Source organism: Polistes dominula, unplaced genomic scaffold (genome assembly GCF_049000335.1).
Source record: "Polistes dominula isolate Pdom_NZ unplaced genomic scaffold, Pdom_raw_medaka contig_24, whole genome shotgun sequence".
Lineage (NCBI taxonomy): Eukaryota > Metazoa > Arthropoda > Insecta > Hymenoptera > Vespidae > Polistes > Polistes dominula.
The window spans coordinates 4,697,112-4,713,786 of record NW_028301150.1 but is presented as its reverse complement, the minus strand read 5'-3'; the positions used below and the strand labels follow the sequence as shown (position 1 = coordinate 4,713,786).

The following is a 16,675-nucleotide window of genomic DNA, read 5'->3' as shown; positions in this document are numbered from 1 at the left end:
TAAAATTGTTATAAGTCCAATATATCATGTTCAATATTTTCTCTTTCTTCTTTCTATTTTACTTTGTACATTTATACAATTAAATTATTCTAATTAAAAATTCGCAAAAAATAACTTTTATAAACTCTTACATGTTATTTATATACATATCAAATATATTTCTCAAAATATATATTCTTACAATACAATTTTCATATACTGCCTTATAATTTATTTGCGTAATTAATAAAAAAAAATGAATAATACTGACTATAAATTAATGAAGTTATTACCAATAATCGATGTATTAATACGCTCCTGGTTATAATTTCTTATCTATTCGAAAATGTTTATACTTCGGAATCAATTTAGATAATTAAAAGATATGAAATTATGCAAAACTTAATAAATTATTTGTCTTCATTATTCTTCCCAATCGTGTGTCAATTGATGTAAGAGTGTTTTTTTTTTAATTGTAAATATGACGTCAGTAGAAACGGTTAAAGCGCTGTACGCGGAAGTATTATATGTGTATGCACGTATCTAGTTTGTATTTCTTTATAGTTATGTATATCAACAAATTTTCGAGTATAGTTTAAAGGAAATATAATTTGTTTTTAATGAGAGTATTGAATATACCATAAAATCATGAAATATTTTGTTCATTCATATGATGATATTCATTGCTTATTACAATGAATAATAATAATTCGTGGATTTGTGTACTACTTTAGTGATGTTAAAAAGGGCGAGCCAGCTGTGTTGAGTGAAAAAATATGTGATGTATTTATAAAGGAAAATATTCATAAATTTCTATAATATTTTATTGGCAATGTCTAATAACGTTTAACGCGTTGCCATATATTTTATTTATTATATTAAATGTATTAAACAATAATATATATATATATATATATCTTTTAACACAAAAAATGTTAATAGAAAAAAAATTGTCTTTTATTGACAAGTTGTTGGATTAATGAAAATATTTATCAAAGTTTAACTCAACTGATAACAAAATGAATAAAACTCATTTGGATAAAAAATTAAATCAGCTACCAACTTGGCTGTGGGCTAATTCTGCCATTTTACCACCTATATATAAAATTGTATGGGAATCGGTAAGAGAAGATAGAATTAAATCTAATGGATTGCAGACGGAAGTTTTAGTCGACACTAATAAAGTATTTCCTTTATTACTTACGAGCCAACTCTCGATGGAAGTTTTAGGTCATATATGGAATTTAGCAAATCAAAAATATGCTGGACAGCTTACAGAACAAGAACTTTATATTGTACTTGCTCTTGTTGCTGCTGCACAAGCATCTTATACCTTTAATAGCTTAGACATTTTACATTTACTTCCATTTCCGCCAATTCCTTATTTAAACATAGAATGTGTATTAAATGTGCAATCTGCAATGCATGTCGTTAATCCATTGTCAAAATATCAAGCTAATAAGAAGGAGGAATCTAATAATAGATTTATGAATTTAGAAGAAAAATATACGTCCGAAATTAAAGGGAAAATAACTAAAACTGGTCAATTTGCATTTGATTCTAATTTACCAGTATCAAACTTATCAGAGAAGACACCCTATTTAGACAATGATATGTCTTCTACATTAATGATAAGTTCTAATTCAAATACCTGTGTCAAAGATTATTCCAAATATAATAAAATTCGTTTGGAAACAAAAAGTAATACATGTACGTTGGATAATAATGATGATTTTTCTGAATTTCAAAGTGCACCTATTGTCAATAATACACCTAACATATCTAATTGGGATATGAAACAAGGCTCCGCAATTGGAAGTAGATTAGCAAATCATAATTTAGGTGTTAAGAAACCAGTTGAGAAACCTAAAAGAAATAATACTAATTCGAAAACTATGAACTTTCATCCACAAACGCATACTTCTTTAAATCCTGTCTCTCAAAATTTATCATTAGAACGTTTATCAGAATTATTTCCCAAATGTGCAATAAAAAATCAGTCGAAAACTGTAATATTAAAAGATACTATTATAAGAAATAATGATTTACCAAAGGAAGATGGAGAAACTATGAAAGGTCTTAAAACTAATATATTAGAAAATGCACAATTATCTGGTAATAGATCTGTTACGTGTAAAGTAGAATCTGTTGATAAGGTATACATTAAAAATTAATTAAATATATATATATATCATTTAGAATATTTATCATTTAAAATAGTAATTCTTTTTTTGCAGGCTGGTATTAAAGAGATAAAATCTGATCCAAGAGATTTAATGAATTTACAATCTACCGAAGATAAATATAGTGCATTGCGTGCATTAGTAAATGAAACATCAGTATCAAACAAAACAAACTCCGTTGACTCTACAGCATCAAATGACGAATTTGGAGAATTTGTTTCTGCTGAACAAACAATAATTACTGATAATAATTTTATTTTGGATAATTCGAACCCTGGATATTTTGCAGATACAATAACAGAATTTGAATCAAAATCTTTTACAAATAGCGATGATAATAATACAGCAGGTATTGATGTTATACAAGATATTACAAAATCTTTGAACAATGTCAAATTTGAAAACAATGTTGAAGTACAAAGAATTAATGAAAAATTTGAACCTAAGATTGAACCAGGTATGACAATGTATATAAATATTTGATTATACACTTTCATTATATATATGTATATATAAAAGAAATATTTTTAATGAATAGCAATATCAAAAATTGATTATTATTAAATTTCATTCAGGTAAACCTATTCAAATGGAAGATGCTATATCTCTTAATAGTATAGAATTGATAAATGGAATACCTGATCGAACAATAACAAGATCAGGCTCTGTTCCTAGCTTAGATCTAAAGTCTTTTTTACCCACAAATTCAGAAGAAGATCAAATAGCCCAAATTACGCAACAGGTACAAGAATACCAGTAAATTGCGAATAAAAAAAAAATAAAAATAAATGTATATATTTGTATGCATGTATAATATTTTTCAGACGGTCTATTGGGAATGGAAGCAATATATGGAAAGTTGTATTTCACTATTACAGATTGCAGCTAATATATTTAATAACATAACATCTGAAGTTATTTTAAATGAAGTATTAAACACTGCACAAGGATATAATTTTCTTTGCAGTAAGTAATTTTAGTCTTAATCTTTTTATAAAGCAATATATAGATAAATATAGTAATATCAAATATGAAATCTCTTTTTATTAGATTTAGCTGAAGTTGCAGCAGTTTGTAGACGTGTTAATTTTTCTTATAAAGAAATGGATATAAATATTATTGGATTTGATGATCTTCTTATGGATATTGATAGAATTTGGGCAGAAATGGAACCCTTTTATGCAAATATACCAGTAAGAAATTACGTATATAGATAAACCTAACACAACTCACACATGAATTACATTTAACATAATATAACTAATATTACAAGTATATACTTAATAATTCAACAAGTACGCTTTTTATATTATTGTAGATCGTAACAGAACTACCAACTTGGCCTCTTCATCAAGGAGAATGTATTTCTTGTGCGCTCTGTTTAACAGTTATTACTAGTGACAAAATAATTTATAATGAAAATAATTATCATGTAACCTGTGCAAATTTGTGGCTCAATTGTGTAAACAATCAATTGCCTGCGATACAATATCCCACATTTTATTCCTTTACAAACATATGTTCAACCAATAATCACATTTGACATTAAAATTTAAATAAAATTATATTTCGAGTTACATTTTGTAGTTTAATCAAAAATAAATGGCTGATTCTCAAAAAATATCGAAATTGATGTCCTTGATCATTTTTATAAACCAGGATCGTCAATTATGAAAAGTTGTTTTTTTTAATAATACGACTGTACTAGATCTACGAATGTATGAAACAAATTTATTTTTTATATGATAAACAACAAAGATATGTCCAAGAAAGTACCCTGAAAATCATTCCCTCACTATGTCCCAAGCGCTAAATTTGAAGATAATCATTAACTTAAAACGTAAAATTCCTAACAAATTGTTTATTATCATATTTTTTACTTATATAGGATAGTATTGACTATACCTATATGAGTTCATAGTTTCATAAATGCGAATGGAAATATTTTTAAATATAATTCAAAATTTGTCCTTAAAAAAAGTATCATTCCTCACCGTTTTGTAACAGTGTGATTGGAGCAATACTCCAAGGCCTACCAAATCCCACTTTAATTTTTTTTTGTAGTTGGCAACATTGCCCTTAAGAACATACTTTAGAATGGACAATTGAAGAAAGGATGTTTTTTTAAAATCAATTTGACAATAAGTTTTTTGAATATTACATTTTTTAACGTCATTTCCTCATGTAATGTTATCAAAAGGTAAGCATTTTTTTATTTAATAATCATAGCATATTTTTATATTTTTTCGGTAGTAATAAAGTACTGTTTACAATTCGTAAGAAAGTAAGGTTATGTTCCTAAGTTTATAGCAATTTTGTTTCGTTTTGTCATTCCCTCATAAAATTTTTTAATGAGGGAATGATTTATTTTCTAATAAATATAGAATACTTATATTTTTTTGATTGGTTTCAGTACCCTGAACGTCTATAATGTCGAGAAATAGAAAATAAACCGCTGCAGAAACAAAGCTAAAGAAAAAGGAGTATGACAAATTGTTACAGTATGAATTTAATTATTATAGTTTTGTAATAAAACAAATGATTGGTGCATTATAAAGTTTTTAATTATTGTAGAATCATATTAAAAATCATTCCCTCACGAATCTGTCATTCCCTCATTTTCAAATTTTTAAAAAAATTTTTATATTCAATTCAAACTCAAAACAGTTGGGGACCACTATAATATTTTCCTCAAACAAGACATATACTACGACTTGAGCAAAAAAAAATTCGATCACGAGTTAAAAAAAAACTGATCAACTCGATAAAGCCATTTTCGACTTTTTTTCAGAATCAGCCAAATACAGTATTCTTTCCGCAAAATAAAATTATACTATTATGCATGATATATTTGAACGTTATTATTAGGTTAATAATAAAAATATCTAACATAGATCAATAGAGGAGCACTCTATTTATTGTAATATTATGTACATAAGTATCCTTTAATTATTATAGCATTTATAGTATTTTTTAATATATGTATATATACATATTTGTAGTTATATTTACAAAAACATTGTAAAAACTTGTAATTAGAAAAAATATAAAATATCCATTATTACAATATATCTATCTTTGACTCGTATCTCGTGGTCTATAGACGATACCTCTACTCTTCATTTCCCTTATAACACCGGCTGGAAGTCGACCTGATACAGATATTGCATAAACTCCTTTGCAAAAGCGATCTGGAAAAAAAGAACATAGTTGGTTAGAGGAAATACATGGAGATTATACAAATTCTACGTAAAAAATGTAAAGTATCTATAGATAATATTTGATTACTTACTAATTCTTTGCCATTTGCACACCCAACTATCTTCTGGGCTCATTGCGGCAATCATTCTAAAAATTAAAAATAATTGAAATAAATATTAATATACAAATTTTCACAGGTTACATATTAACAACCATTCTTTAAAAAATGAAATAATTACAAATTAAAAAAGAAAATGGAAAAGAAATATTTTTATGAATTCCAGTTATGAAAGTTTTAATTATAAATATTATAAATATTCAAATAAAAACTTACCCATCGAAGTTAGAACTTGTACAATCAAAAACATTGTCTTTGTTATTTTTCATGCGTAAAAATTCATCACAATTGTCGCAACCATCAAATTCGAACTGATCGAAAGTCTAAAAAAGAGTATTAAATATAATTGATAAATAAAATCTGTTGGAATATATTTGAAAACTTATTTAATAAAAATAACATACCTTGATTAGGGAGCATACTAAACATGCTCTGAGACCACGTAAATCTTTTGGCACTGTTTCCATTGTATAACAAAATTATTCACTTTTTTGTAAAAATGTTTACGAATTTTTAGATAACTTATAGGTTATGTTTGAAGTTCACCTCCTTTCATATAGGTTAGGGTATGTTTGTATAGTGAACACGTTCAACAGTACAAGTTAGGCATCTTTATTGCGACTGACTGATTCAAGTTGTACAGCAGGACAATTTTATTCCCCCACTATGCAGTGATGCCAGGACGTGCGCATGCGCATTACCTCTAATTATCAGTAACGTATATACTTCACTCAAATATGGGGTATCGTTAGACCCCTGTGACAATTGAAATACGGTAGAAATTACAGGAAAAGGACATTTTTAAAAGAAATAACATATTTACACTACATAATTCAATATATTATATAACATTAAGCAACTCACCTTCACTTTAACAAAAAACGAAGGAGATGACTGAGAAGAACCCCTTACGTACATCTACTGTTGCACGTAGATACGTCAATGGAAACCACCGTTGTCAAGCTGTGACGTCACATGTTCTTGCGCATGCTCATTCTTCGCTTTCTCACCCTCTCTGTCATGGAGGATAGATACCAAGAGTCCGAACGATATAGGATTTTTCACATTTTTTGTGGTAGTCATTTCTTGACCCAGATCATAGTTCTCTTTTTTGCCACTGGCTGCGCAAGTATTCAGAGCGTACCGATACTATTATTATTATTACACGTAAATTAAATATAAAATAATAATTTATTTTTTTAGAATTATTTTTATTAAAAAATAGGAAAGTGTTGTGCCGTTTATGGTTGCCTTAGTGGCCAAAAGGCATGTGAGAATTTAGGAAAAGTGGCTTTATTCAAAGCACCAAAAGTGAATGACCTCAAAATAATATTAAAAATTTTATGTTAACAAATAATTGATTATTACATTTGTGTAGTTCTTAAATAATATTAATTCCACTACATAATATTAATTTTCTTAAAATATTTTTTTTCAGAGCTGTCAATAGCAACAAGACTTCCCGCGTAAGTATTTAAACGAGTACTCTGTGAAAAACAGCGCGCCCTACCGGCAAAATATCTTGTCCCCCTAAATTGATACCATTCTTTCGACATTACGTTCGGACTCCTGGTATCTATCCTCCGTGCTCTCTGTGCTTAGGAATTATTTCCTAGGGATTTTACTCTGGGAAACAAAGTTCTTTATAATCTCCTAGATCAGTGATTTCTAAATTTTTTCTATCCCTGGAATCCCTGATATACCAGGTTTTTTCAAGACACCCTAAATCAAATTCTAACAAGTTTATCTCAAAAAAATAAATAATTTTTTTATTAAAAGAGTGGCTAAAAATAAATAAAATATGTTTTATTTATAAAGAGACCATATATACTGGTTTTCGGCTATTTTTTCTGGTTAATTATAAATATTACCAATATAGTTTAAAAAATAATATACTTTCTATTTACATGTTATTCTTACACATTTCCTATTTACATATTATAAATATATATGTATAAATAGAGCATTTTTATAAACACATTCGTATAAAAATTGTTCATGATACTCGTCATTTCATCATTTAAGATTTACGTGTATATATATAAATACATATAAATATATATAAATATTAAGAGTACCAATAAGTAATGTCGCATATCTCAAATTTAAAACAAATTATTATGTACTAAATATGACGTTACTTATTGATACTCCTAATCATACGAAACAAACAAGCTTTGATGATGTACAAATCATCATCAAATTTCTCCATTACTATACATAATTTTTAATGATATAACATTTAGAATATAAAAACCAAAATATGATATTAGATAACAACAAAAAATGAATGATAATAGGAAAGATTTATAAACAAAAAAAAACAAAATTCTTGTTCACAATTGACTGATAACGGTGGGATTTCATACTCATTGTTTTAACAATGTTCCTAAAGTATTACTACTTCGATCTTCCGATTATTCATAACTTTTCCTCCCCCCTTTGATGTTCATCTAAATAGATACACCTTAATTTTCAACAATTCAACAGTTAAATCAGTCTTCGTTCTCTCTCTATCATGAACGAAGCGATCTTCTTTCCTCGCATATAAAAACAGAAATGCAAGTTGTAATTTGTTTTTTTTTTCTCAAATATGTTAATACTTGAAGGATTCGGTAATACTCATTCAATGATAACCTCCGTCATGATCTTCGATTGATATTCGCCTAAGTGTTATAAATCTCGATGGAGAGATATTTTTTCTATCATTATTAAGAACTTTATTTCTATAAGCGGTTTTATCAAACTTGGTCTCAATATCACTTATCGACGGTAATACCACAGTATATTTTAATTCGTCAATATCATCATCCCTTGGTCGAAATCTCTTGTAATTATCTGGAACTGGACGACCATCCGGAAAAACGCGAGTTACCATTGGTCCAATTAAATATGGACCAACATGAATGTAATCATTCGTTGACACGCTTTCCTCTGTTATAGTATTTGTTTCGCTATCGTCGTTTCCTGTAAATATCACAAATTAGAGAATACATAGAATGTATGACTTTAATATTTTATATATTAACTAAAAATTCACTTTACCGAACTCTTAAGAAATTATAAAATTAAAAAAATACTTTTTTAATAATAGTATAACTGAAAATTTATATCTTGAAATGAAAAATAAAATATTGTAGTTTTATTAATAAATTAATATTAATTTTTTCGGTAAAACGATTATGTGGAAATCCTAAATAATAATGTACTTATTGTTTCAAAGAAAACAAGAAAAAAACAACAAATGAGAAAAATGTTAATATAATAAGAAGCAAAATAATTGATAGGTCAAAATATTAATACTCGTTTGACAAAAAAATGAAATTAACAGTAGCCTCCTCTCTCTTATGTATGGGGGGATGTAGGTTTCTATATAGAATATGGAGCACAGAGAAAATGTGAAAGCTACAGTGTACGTTTGAGGAGAGTTCTCTTTTCTACTTTCGAGAAAAGTGACCCCGTTTAATTCTTAAACAGCATCCAATAAATCTTTTGAATAAGATCATGAGACCATAAAAAAAAGTAATTAATGGTTCTTTCGTACCTATCAAAAGATCATTTGTAGGAAAGTAATTTCCTTTGATATCTTGACTTGTCCTAGACGAGAATCTATTTGTTCCTATTAAAGCTCGCCAAACTGTGAACAAATAAATATAAATCAGTATGAAATCAAGTTGATATTCAAAATGTTATATTATATATATATATATATGGACTATAATAAAATTATGTATAACATATATATGCTTACTTATTTCTCTAGCACTACGTTGATACGGATCCAATTTATCGAGAATATTGTCGTCTATTTCAGCAAGATTTCGTATACCGGTAATTAAGAAATTTTTATTGCAATCTGGTCTCGATGAATCGGCACAAAATTGTGTCACTTGCTGACTAAACAATTTATACAAACGGCTCATCTGCAATTTATAAAATTATCGATTATATAGAGATTACATAAATAAATAATAATTTTAATTTATAGAAATGATGAAGGAAAAGAAAATAAATGAAACAAAAAATAATGTGATTTTTTAAATAAATTTTCTAATTGTTAATGTGTTTTATACCACATTAGAGAATCTGATTTGTCCCCTTCGGTAATTCCGGAAATTAGGAGAAAGCGGGGATGAGTGTGACAATCCAATCGAATAGAAAATAATTAGCGCGGAAAGACAATGATAATGTTAGTATATGCATTATTGCTCTCTTACATTTACTTAACGTAAAAACCTACTGAAAATTTTAATATATACATATACATATATATATATATATATTACATTAATTATATTAATATCAAAAATAAAATATTAAATATAATATTAATATTAAATTAATATTATATTATAATCGTAAATATTATATATGCTAAAGTATATGCTATAGTAATATAATATATAGTATACATAATATAATATATGTATATGTTACATATTTAAATTATAATACTCTCTCTTTCTCCTTCTTTTAGCACTTGTGTGTAGCATTTATACAAATGTTCAATAGAGAATTAAACCTTGAAATTTGAAGAAAATACAAGGACAGTAAACTTTAAGATTTATGTTGATTATACAAGGCAATATATACACGTGTATACCTATACGTGTTATAATAGAAAGATATTTAGTACTAGGTCGAGTGTGTAAGCTTGAACTTCAACTGGAGAACGTTAATCACGTATTTACGTATCGTATACTATACTTGATAAAATAAAAAATATTTCAATTATTACTTATAAAATGTTATATTTTAAAGAAAGAAAAAAACAAAAGAATATTTCTCGATCAGGTTCTAAGTGAAAGTTTAAATGATTAATTCATTTAAATATTTACAAAATGTTTTTATTTTATCTAATAAAAAGTTATGTGTTCTGTTTAATATAATATAATCATAAAGTCTGATAAATATATATAATGATCTTGATTAAAGACGTTCATATATTTACATACATACTTCGAACATTATCTTACTCACCTTTTCTTTTCTTGAAAGGAATTCCCACATTGGTATTGCTGATCCAATGACTTGCATTGTCATAAAAGAAATGAGAAAAATGGTGGTAAAAATCATTTGAGTCTTCATCTTGTTTTTTTTTTTTTTTAATGTCTAATATAATATATATGAATGAGTGTATATATATATATGTGTATATCTCACTCGAGGATTAATACTTGAAAAAGTGAAAATTAATAAACCACAAAATTTATTATCTGTTTATTTATATATATATATATATTTTGTTAAAACACTACACCACTTATATTTTAGTTAAACATAATGTGTTATAAAAGAAAGGAAAAGAACAAAAGAGAGCTGATTTTTAATCTGTACGAATATATATTTATGTATATATATATTTATATATATATACATATACATCCGTTCTCAGCAACTGATTGACACAGTACTACCTTCGAATCGTTCAAAACATTTCATTTTATGTTCCACCACAAGTTGTTGTTTCGCGGTACTCCCACTACCTTCTACTAGGATCCCTACCTTCTACTACACAACAGTGGCGCTACTAGCGGTTTCTCCCACTACATGTTGGCGCTAATCGTGTCGCTTCTCTAATGTATTATTTATATCCATATTATATATACAAATATTATTTGTATATATAAAAGACAAATGTTTATATACAAAGATATATATGTGTGTGTGTGTGTCTTCATTTCTATCAAACAATTCCCCATTTGGTGAACATTTGTTTTAAATAAAGATATTTCGATTCATATACATGTATATTATTGATTGAAACAAAATATTTGACATTTTATATTTTTTACGATAGATATATAATTTATTATACATGTCATCAATGTCATTTGTAAAAACAGGCATAGAATGTAAATAAAGTATATGTTATTTTAATTATATGCAACAAACACCGACAAATACTCAGTTTCACTTTTGTGGATATGTATAAATATATATATTTATGATGTGACGTTATTTTTCGACAATTATAAATCATTAAACATATTAAGAAATAGAAAAAAAAATCTTTATTAATATATTTACGGATATGCCTTGAAAAGGAATTTAAATTGATAACTACTTTTACCTGTAATATTTCGACGTATGCATTTTAATAAGGCATGTGACTGTTTTGGAAAAAAAAGCAGACATCGTCATCGAACAGCAGACGTCAAAAAATTTTGGTTTCTCCCGTACCTTGAAATACCGGAGGTGCTTCCGTGAGAGCATCATATTTTTATGTCTCAGATTACTGTTCGATGACGTTATCACAAAACTATATCTATATATGTAATAAATACGTATATATGTGTATGTAGGTGTCATATAAATATCTTTCATTATTTTTTAAAATAATTTTTTTGTCCTAAGAATGACCTAATGCAATATAGTATTAAAATACAAAAAAATTTATAATTTCTCTTAATAATAATAATTTATATCTATCTAATTTTTATTTTATTAATATTTTAATATATATCAAATTTTACTTGGAATACAAGTAATAAAATATTTTTGAAAACTTACTACTGATCGAGTATACTATTTAATGTCATTTCGTTTTCGTTCAATATATACAATAATATATATATATATATATATTAATATATACGTACAGTATTTGTGATTTACAAAAAAAAGATATGTTAATATTATTACATAAGCAAGAAAATAATAAATCAATGTTATCAAGGCTATCAATATGCGAACAAATGTTAATATCGGTTCATAGTTCCTGGAGATATATCTGTCATCGGTTTCCAAATAAATGTGCATGACATACCTAAAGGCTTAGTAAATCTTTAATGGTGTCATAAATAAAACACGTGGTAATTTCACTACTGGCGCCAATACGACCGCTATCAGACGCCTATCCCTACCTTTCGTATATTTATCCGAAATCTGCATGCCGGTTTTGGTTTGAATAATAAATTGAATAGTAATGTGAGCCAATACATACGTATAACGGAATTTATTTTTTCTTTTTTCTATTTATTTTTTATTTATATGACATGTAAAATCTCTAATAAAATAATTTTATTTTATGTTATAATTTTTGGTTTGATCTAGAAATAATTATTAACAAAAAATGAATATTTCATAAAGAAAAGGGAAAAATCGTTTATCTGATTATTAATATCTAATAAAAAAAAAGATATAAATAAGTTTGTCTATTGAATTTAAAATTACAGATTTGTATATTAGGATCGTGTTTTTTTTTGTGAAAGTAGAGACTCGATGACATCAATCTCGAAGGTATGCGAGACGTAAACATTAAAAACGATTTAGATGTAATTTAATGATCTCGAAATTCCTACAAAATGTGTTTTCATTTTGAAAGATTTCGTTGTTGACGTCAGGGGAAATAACACTTTTGATTACCAATATCACATAAATTGATTGACGTTACAGTTGTATACGAATCGAGTAGATTTTGCGTTATAAAAAATTTTAATTAAAGAGAAAAACATTATTTGCATTTATAAATATATATATATATATATATATACATATTTGTCTTGTATATATAAACCACTTATAGTCCATTCTCGAATAATGGTAATGGTCATGTATTCTCTCCTTCTATATGTATGTATATATACATACATAATCAGATAAATTACAGATATATAAAAATATATATTTATTATTGTGCATGCAAAAAAGCGAATATAACGATTATGTTTAAATTTAACAAACATAGTGTGTGATATAAGCAATGTTAAAAAATCACTTATATGTAGGCGTGATTATTCATTAATATTGAAATTAAAAAAATTCAGTAAAATATTTTGTTTTGACTTCATAGTTAAGGAAGACTGATAAAATTTTATTTATTTATATTTCATACTACTTTTTTCCGATGATTCGCTTTATCTGGTTTTACTCCATATTTGTGGATCTATTTCTATGTTTGCTAGGTTTTATCCGAACGTTTTTAGTGTGATTACCATTGCTGATATGACTATTAGCACTATTTTTACGTGTTGTTGTTTTCATATATTTTTTATTTCTATTGCTAATGGGGTGTTTTACTTACTAGTACTTTTTTCTTCTTTCTTTGTTTTTATGTTTATATCACTTAGGATATATATGTTATGAGGTATGAAGTTTGACTACTGCGTTGTTAGTTTTTATTGTCAAAGTATGTAAATATATTTTTGACTTAGTGTTGTGTAATTTTATTATGCTATTAACCCCAACTTCTTGTTTTTCTGGGCAATGTTATTCTTTTAATCACTGCTTTTAGGTGGTGCATTTTGTTTTTTTTAAGCATTATTTGCATTGTCCTATTAAATCCTTTATTGGCCATTTCTGTCCATTTAATTATGCCGAATGTGCTTATTTATTCTATGATTTTTATCAATCTATCTCTTTGGTTTCGGATTTTTCTGTATAATTTTGTCATGTACATTAGATAGTTTATTCTGTGTAGTGTTCTTATTCTTTTCTTTATTTCAAATTCATATTTCGTTTCACTTTATTATTATAATTATTATTATTATTTATTATAATATTATTATATTTCTTTCAAATAAAATTATATATTTAACTGAACAATTTTTTCTTCTTTATGTTGTATGCATATTAACATCGACCATATGCATGATGGGATTGATGAGCTGAAATAATTATATATATTTACGGAAAAAATGTTTAGTAATAAATAATAAAAAAAAAGAAAGATGTATTAAAAAAAAATTACCCTTATAAAACTCAGTAAGAAAATTTACTTCCGGTAGAAGTACATGAACCCTCTGTAAAATCGTAGCTTTAGGAGCCAAGGCAGCATTTACGTTCCAAATCTGAAAATATGTAACATTTAATATTATGATTTACGAAGTACAGATAAAAAGGCTAAAGAAGGCAAAGACAATAGAATAAGTTAAAATACCAAATTAAGCATAGAAGTATATAAAAGGATAGTTAGAGAAAAATTTTATAGAACAACTCAGGAAAATATAGAAAGGTGGAGGGATGCCAGAGGATTATAAAACAGAATTAATAACATCACTGTAAAAGAAAGGAGATATGACAAAGGTAGGCAACACTGAGGAGTTATGTTATCAAATATGACTTGTTATGTTAGTGTTGCTATGTTAGCACAATTATTCAAAAGAAAATAAAAAATACACCTGTATCAAATCTTCCCTATCCCTGATAGAGACAGTAACACCGCAGACCTCATCACCTTCTGCCATGCATTCAGCAAACTGCTCTCCAATAGCCGCAAGTACTACTTCTTGCCATATTTTAGCCTAGAAAATATTGAAAAATTTAATATTAACAAATAAAACAGTTAAATATATGACGAAGAGTTCGATCTCTTACAGTATCAAGCTTATGACATTTTAATCTCCATGTTCCGCCTTTTTGATTGATAGGTTCTTCCCATATAGGATATCTATCATCTCTCATCAGATGATAACTATATTTAACCTGTGAATACGATATCATCTAATGCTTCTTTATCTTAATAAAATCAAAATATCATTTCTTGTATTAAAATTTATTATCGTTATGACAAAAATATAATTGTTTCATATTACATTATTTTGACTTACTACTATAAACAATGTAAGTCAAAATTTATTTACAACGTGTGTGTCAAAAAGATAATACCTGTATTTCAGCAGCATTTGGAATGTTATTGAAGACTGCCCAAAAGCTTTGTACAGTATTCACTGTATAAATCTTCTTTAAATTGGCTTTATATTCTTCGGCAGTTGTACCAGAAATAGCTCTGTTAATTTCATTAATTTTTTTGTAACTTCTATCACACTTTTTTTAATTTTATTTTATTGCGTTATCAATCAATGTTTTTAAGCCAAATATTATTTAATATAACACGATTTTTTTAAAAATTATGCAAATAATGAAAAAGACTTGTATTAAATAATTAGAAAAAATAAAAGTTAAAAAATATTTAGATGATAAGATTTATTAATTATATTAGAGCATAAATACTCTTTACAAATCCTATTCACTTGTTTTTCTAATTTAATTTTTTAGTTCTTAATCAGCTTGCTTCAAAAAATGTATATGATCTTATACGATTTTGAAAAATTCCGGCATAAATATTATTGTTAATCAAAATCCATAAGATCATTTGACGAATATACTGATTTAGCATGCAAATATTGTCACAATGATAATGTGTAATGATATAGAGCACTTTTCATCCAAAATTGCAGATTAAAAATTGTATATAATGTTGATTTAATATTCTATCTATTTTTTTTATTATAAACATTTTTTTACGGCAGTATATAAATAAAAATAAGTAATCAACGATAAAACAACCAAGAGAGAGAGAGAGAGAGAGAGAGAGAGAGAGAGAAAGAGAAAGGAAAAGGAGAAAGTTTTAAAAAGAGAATTTTGGATGCATAAGTGCTATAGACACATAAATGGTACATGCGTATGAAAGTTAATTATTATTTTCTTACTTGTCCAACCAAAATGTCCAGGAAGATTGTAACGGTAATCCAGTAGTGTCATGTTCTTCTATCGCTTTAACGGTTTTACTAGAAAATACCGGTGATATCGACAAATCTGATTGGGAATTGTCATCTTTCGACTCACATTGTACCGCGGCCATCTTCGAAATGCAATGTGCAATTGTTTTTATTTCAGAAATCATATGACAATTCTCGTCACATCTGCAATTGGAAGAAAAAATAATAAAGAGATAAAGAGAAAGAAAGTGAGATATTAATAAAAAAAAACAGATTATATAATTAAATGAAAACAAAAAAGAAAAGCAAATTTATGATCTATTTATATTTATAAAATATAGTTAGATCGATCTACTGCACCGACGTAAATGTGATAAACAATAACTATTTGTATAATTATTATGGATAAAAGTCTTAAAGCGACCTCTTGTTAATAACTTTCTAACCTAACTTAAACAAAATATAATATACATTATCAGTAAAATTAAACTTAAAAATAATAATAATAATTATTATTATTATATAATATATAATAATAAATATTAACTTATTTATATATTTTTTATATCTTTCATTTAATTATTATTTTTCAAAATAATTTTATTCTGGATATAACCTAAAATCTGATTAATTTAAAACATTTTTCCCCTTGTTTTTTTTTAACTATCCATATAAATTGTAATTTTTTGTTGAATATATAAAATATCTTCAATTATGTGCTATGGATATAGGCAAGGATAATTTTCTAATGG

The 16,675-nt window shown here is 26.3% G+C and overlaps 4 protein-coding genes across 7 annotated transcripts; 1 reads left to right on the top strand and 3 right to left on the bottom strand.

The window, feature by feature from the left end:
* Window positions 1–226: 226 nt before the first annotated feature.
* LOC107065570 (uncharacterized) lies at window positions 227–4,719 on the top strand. Its single transcript, XM_015319414.2, has 7 exons — window positions 227–2,135; window positions 2,217–2,619; window positions 2,738–2,904; window positions 2,987–3,128; window positions 3,213–3,355; window positions 3,481–4,362; window positions 4,576–4,719. Exons 1-6 carry the CDS (start codon window positions 999–1,001, stop codon window positions 3,703–3,705), a joined length of 2,217 nt encoding a protein of 738 aa, XP_015174900.2. The 5' UTR covers window positions 227–998; the 3' UTR covers window positions 3,706–4,362; window positions 4,576–4,719.
* Window positions 4,720–5,048: 329 nt separating this feature from the next.
* On the bottom strand, window positions 5,049–6,117 carry spt4 (Transcription elongation factor subunit spt4). The gene is made up of 4 exons (XM_015319413.2): window positions 5,886–6,117; window positions 5,698–5,804; window positions 5,455–5,510; window positions 5,049–5,353 (listed from the first exon to the last, which is right to left on the bottom strand). Exons 1-4 carry the CDS (start codon window positions 5,946–5,948, stop codon window positions 5,235–5,237), a joined length of 345 nt encoding a protein of 114 aa, XP_015174899.1. The 5' UTR covers window positions 5,949–6,117; the 3' UTR covers window positions 5,049–5,234.
* Window positions 6,118–7,922: 1,805 nt separating this feature from the next.
* Reg-5 (Rhythmically expressed gene 5) lies at window positions 7,923–11,678 on the bottom strand. Of its 3 annotated transcripts, none has more exons than XM_015319340.2 (5): window positions 11,555–11,678; window positions 10,462–10,511; window positions 9,233–9,404; window positions 9,026–9,118; window positions 7,923–8,448 (listed from the first exon to the last, which is right to left on the bottom strand). In XM_015319340.2, the coding sequence occupies exons 2-5, from the start codon at window positions 10,489–10,491 to the stop codon at window positions 8,108–8,110; spliced, it is 636 nt and encodes a 211-aa protein (XP_015174826.1). In that variant the 5' UTR covers window positions 10,492–10,511; window positions 11,555–11,678; the 3' UTR covers window positions 7,923–8,107. The 3 variants fall into 3 exon arrangements, with proteins under 3 accessions (XP_015174826.1, XP_015174824.1, XP_015174823.1); XM_015319338.2 differs by lacking the exon at window positions 11,555–11,678 and adding an exon at window positions 10,899–11,554; XM_015319337.2 differs by lacking the exon at window positions 11,555–11,678 and having other exon boundaries at window positions 10,462–11,554.
* Window positions 11,679–11,994: 316 nt separating this feature from the next.
* On the bottom strand, window positions 11,995–16,664 carry LOC107065537 (eukaryotic translation initiation factor 4E type 3). 2 transcript variants are annotated; one of them, XM_015319333.2, is made up of 7 exons: window positions 16,540–16,664; window positions 15,915–16,127; window positions 15,091–15,211; window positions 14,800–14,907; window positions 14,604–14,726; window positions 14,174–14,273; window positions 11,995–14,090 (listed from the first exon to the last, which is right to left on the bottom strand). In XM_015319333.2, the coding sequence occupies exons 2-7, from the start codon at window positions 16,106–16,108 to the stop codon at window positions 14,056–14,058; spliced, it is 681 nt and encodes a 226-aa protein (XP_015174819.1). In that variant the 5' UTR covers window positions 16,109–16,127; window positions 16,540–16,664; the 3' UTR covers window positions 11,995–14,055. The 2 variants fall into 2 exon arrangements, with proteins under 2 accessions (XP_015174819.1, XP_015174818.2); XM_015319332.2 differs by lacking the exon at window positions 16,540–16,664 and having other exon boundaries at window positions 15,915–16,281.
* Between the last annotated feature and the right edge of the window lie 11 nt (window positions 16,665–16,675).

Coding starts and splice junctions, on each gene's coding strand:
- LOC107065570 (XM_015319414.2), top strand. CDS start 999: ATGAATAAAACTCATTTGGATAAAAAATTAAATCAGCTACCAACTTGG. Junction 2,620..2,737: donor TGAACCTAAGATTGAACCAG/GTATGACAATGT, acceptor AATTTCATTCAG/GTAAACCTATTCAAATGGAA. Junction 2,905..2,986: donor TAGCCCAAATTACGCAACAG/GTACAAGAATAC, acceptor AATATTTTTCAG/ACGGTCTATTGGGAATGGAA.
- spt4 (XM_015319413.2), bottom strand. CDS start 5,948: ATGGAAACAGTGCCAAAAGATTTACGTGGTCTCAGAGCATGTTTAGTA. Junction 5,805..5,885: donor TAGTATGCTCCCTAATCAAG/GTATGTTATTTT, acceptor ACTCTTTTTTAG/ACTTTCGATCAGTTCGAATT. Junction 5,354..5,454: donor GTGCAAATGGCAAAGAATTA/GTAAGTAATCAA, acceptor CTTTTTTTCCAG/ATCGCTTTTGCAAAGGAGTT.
- Reg-5 (XM_015319337.2), bottom strand. CDS start 10,569: ATGAAGACTCAAATGATTTTTACCACCATTTTTCTCATTTCTTTTATG. Junction 9,405..10,461: donor TCCTTTCAAGAAAAGAAAAG/GTGAGTAAGATA, acceptor TATAAATTGCAG/ATGAGCCGTTTGTATAAATT. Junction 9,119..9,232: donor ACGTAGTGCTAGAGAAATAA/GTAAGCATATAT, acceptor ATTTGTTCACAG/TTTGGCGAGCTTTAATAGGA.
- LOC107065537 (XM_015319333.2), bottom strand. CDS start 16,108: ATGATTTCTGAAATAAAAACAATTGCACATTGCATTTCGAAGATGGCC. Junction 14,727..14,799: donor AATGTCATAAGCTTGATACT/GTAAGAGATCGA, acceptor AATATTTTCTAG/GCTAAAATATGGCAAGAAGT. Junction 14,091..14,173: donor TCTTACTGAGTTTTATAAGG/GTAATTTTTTTT, acceptor TAATTATTTCAG/CTCATCAATCCCATCATGCA.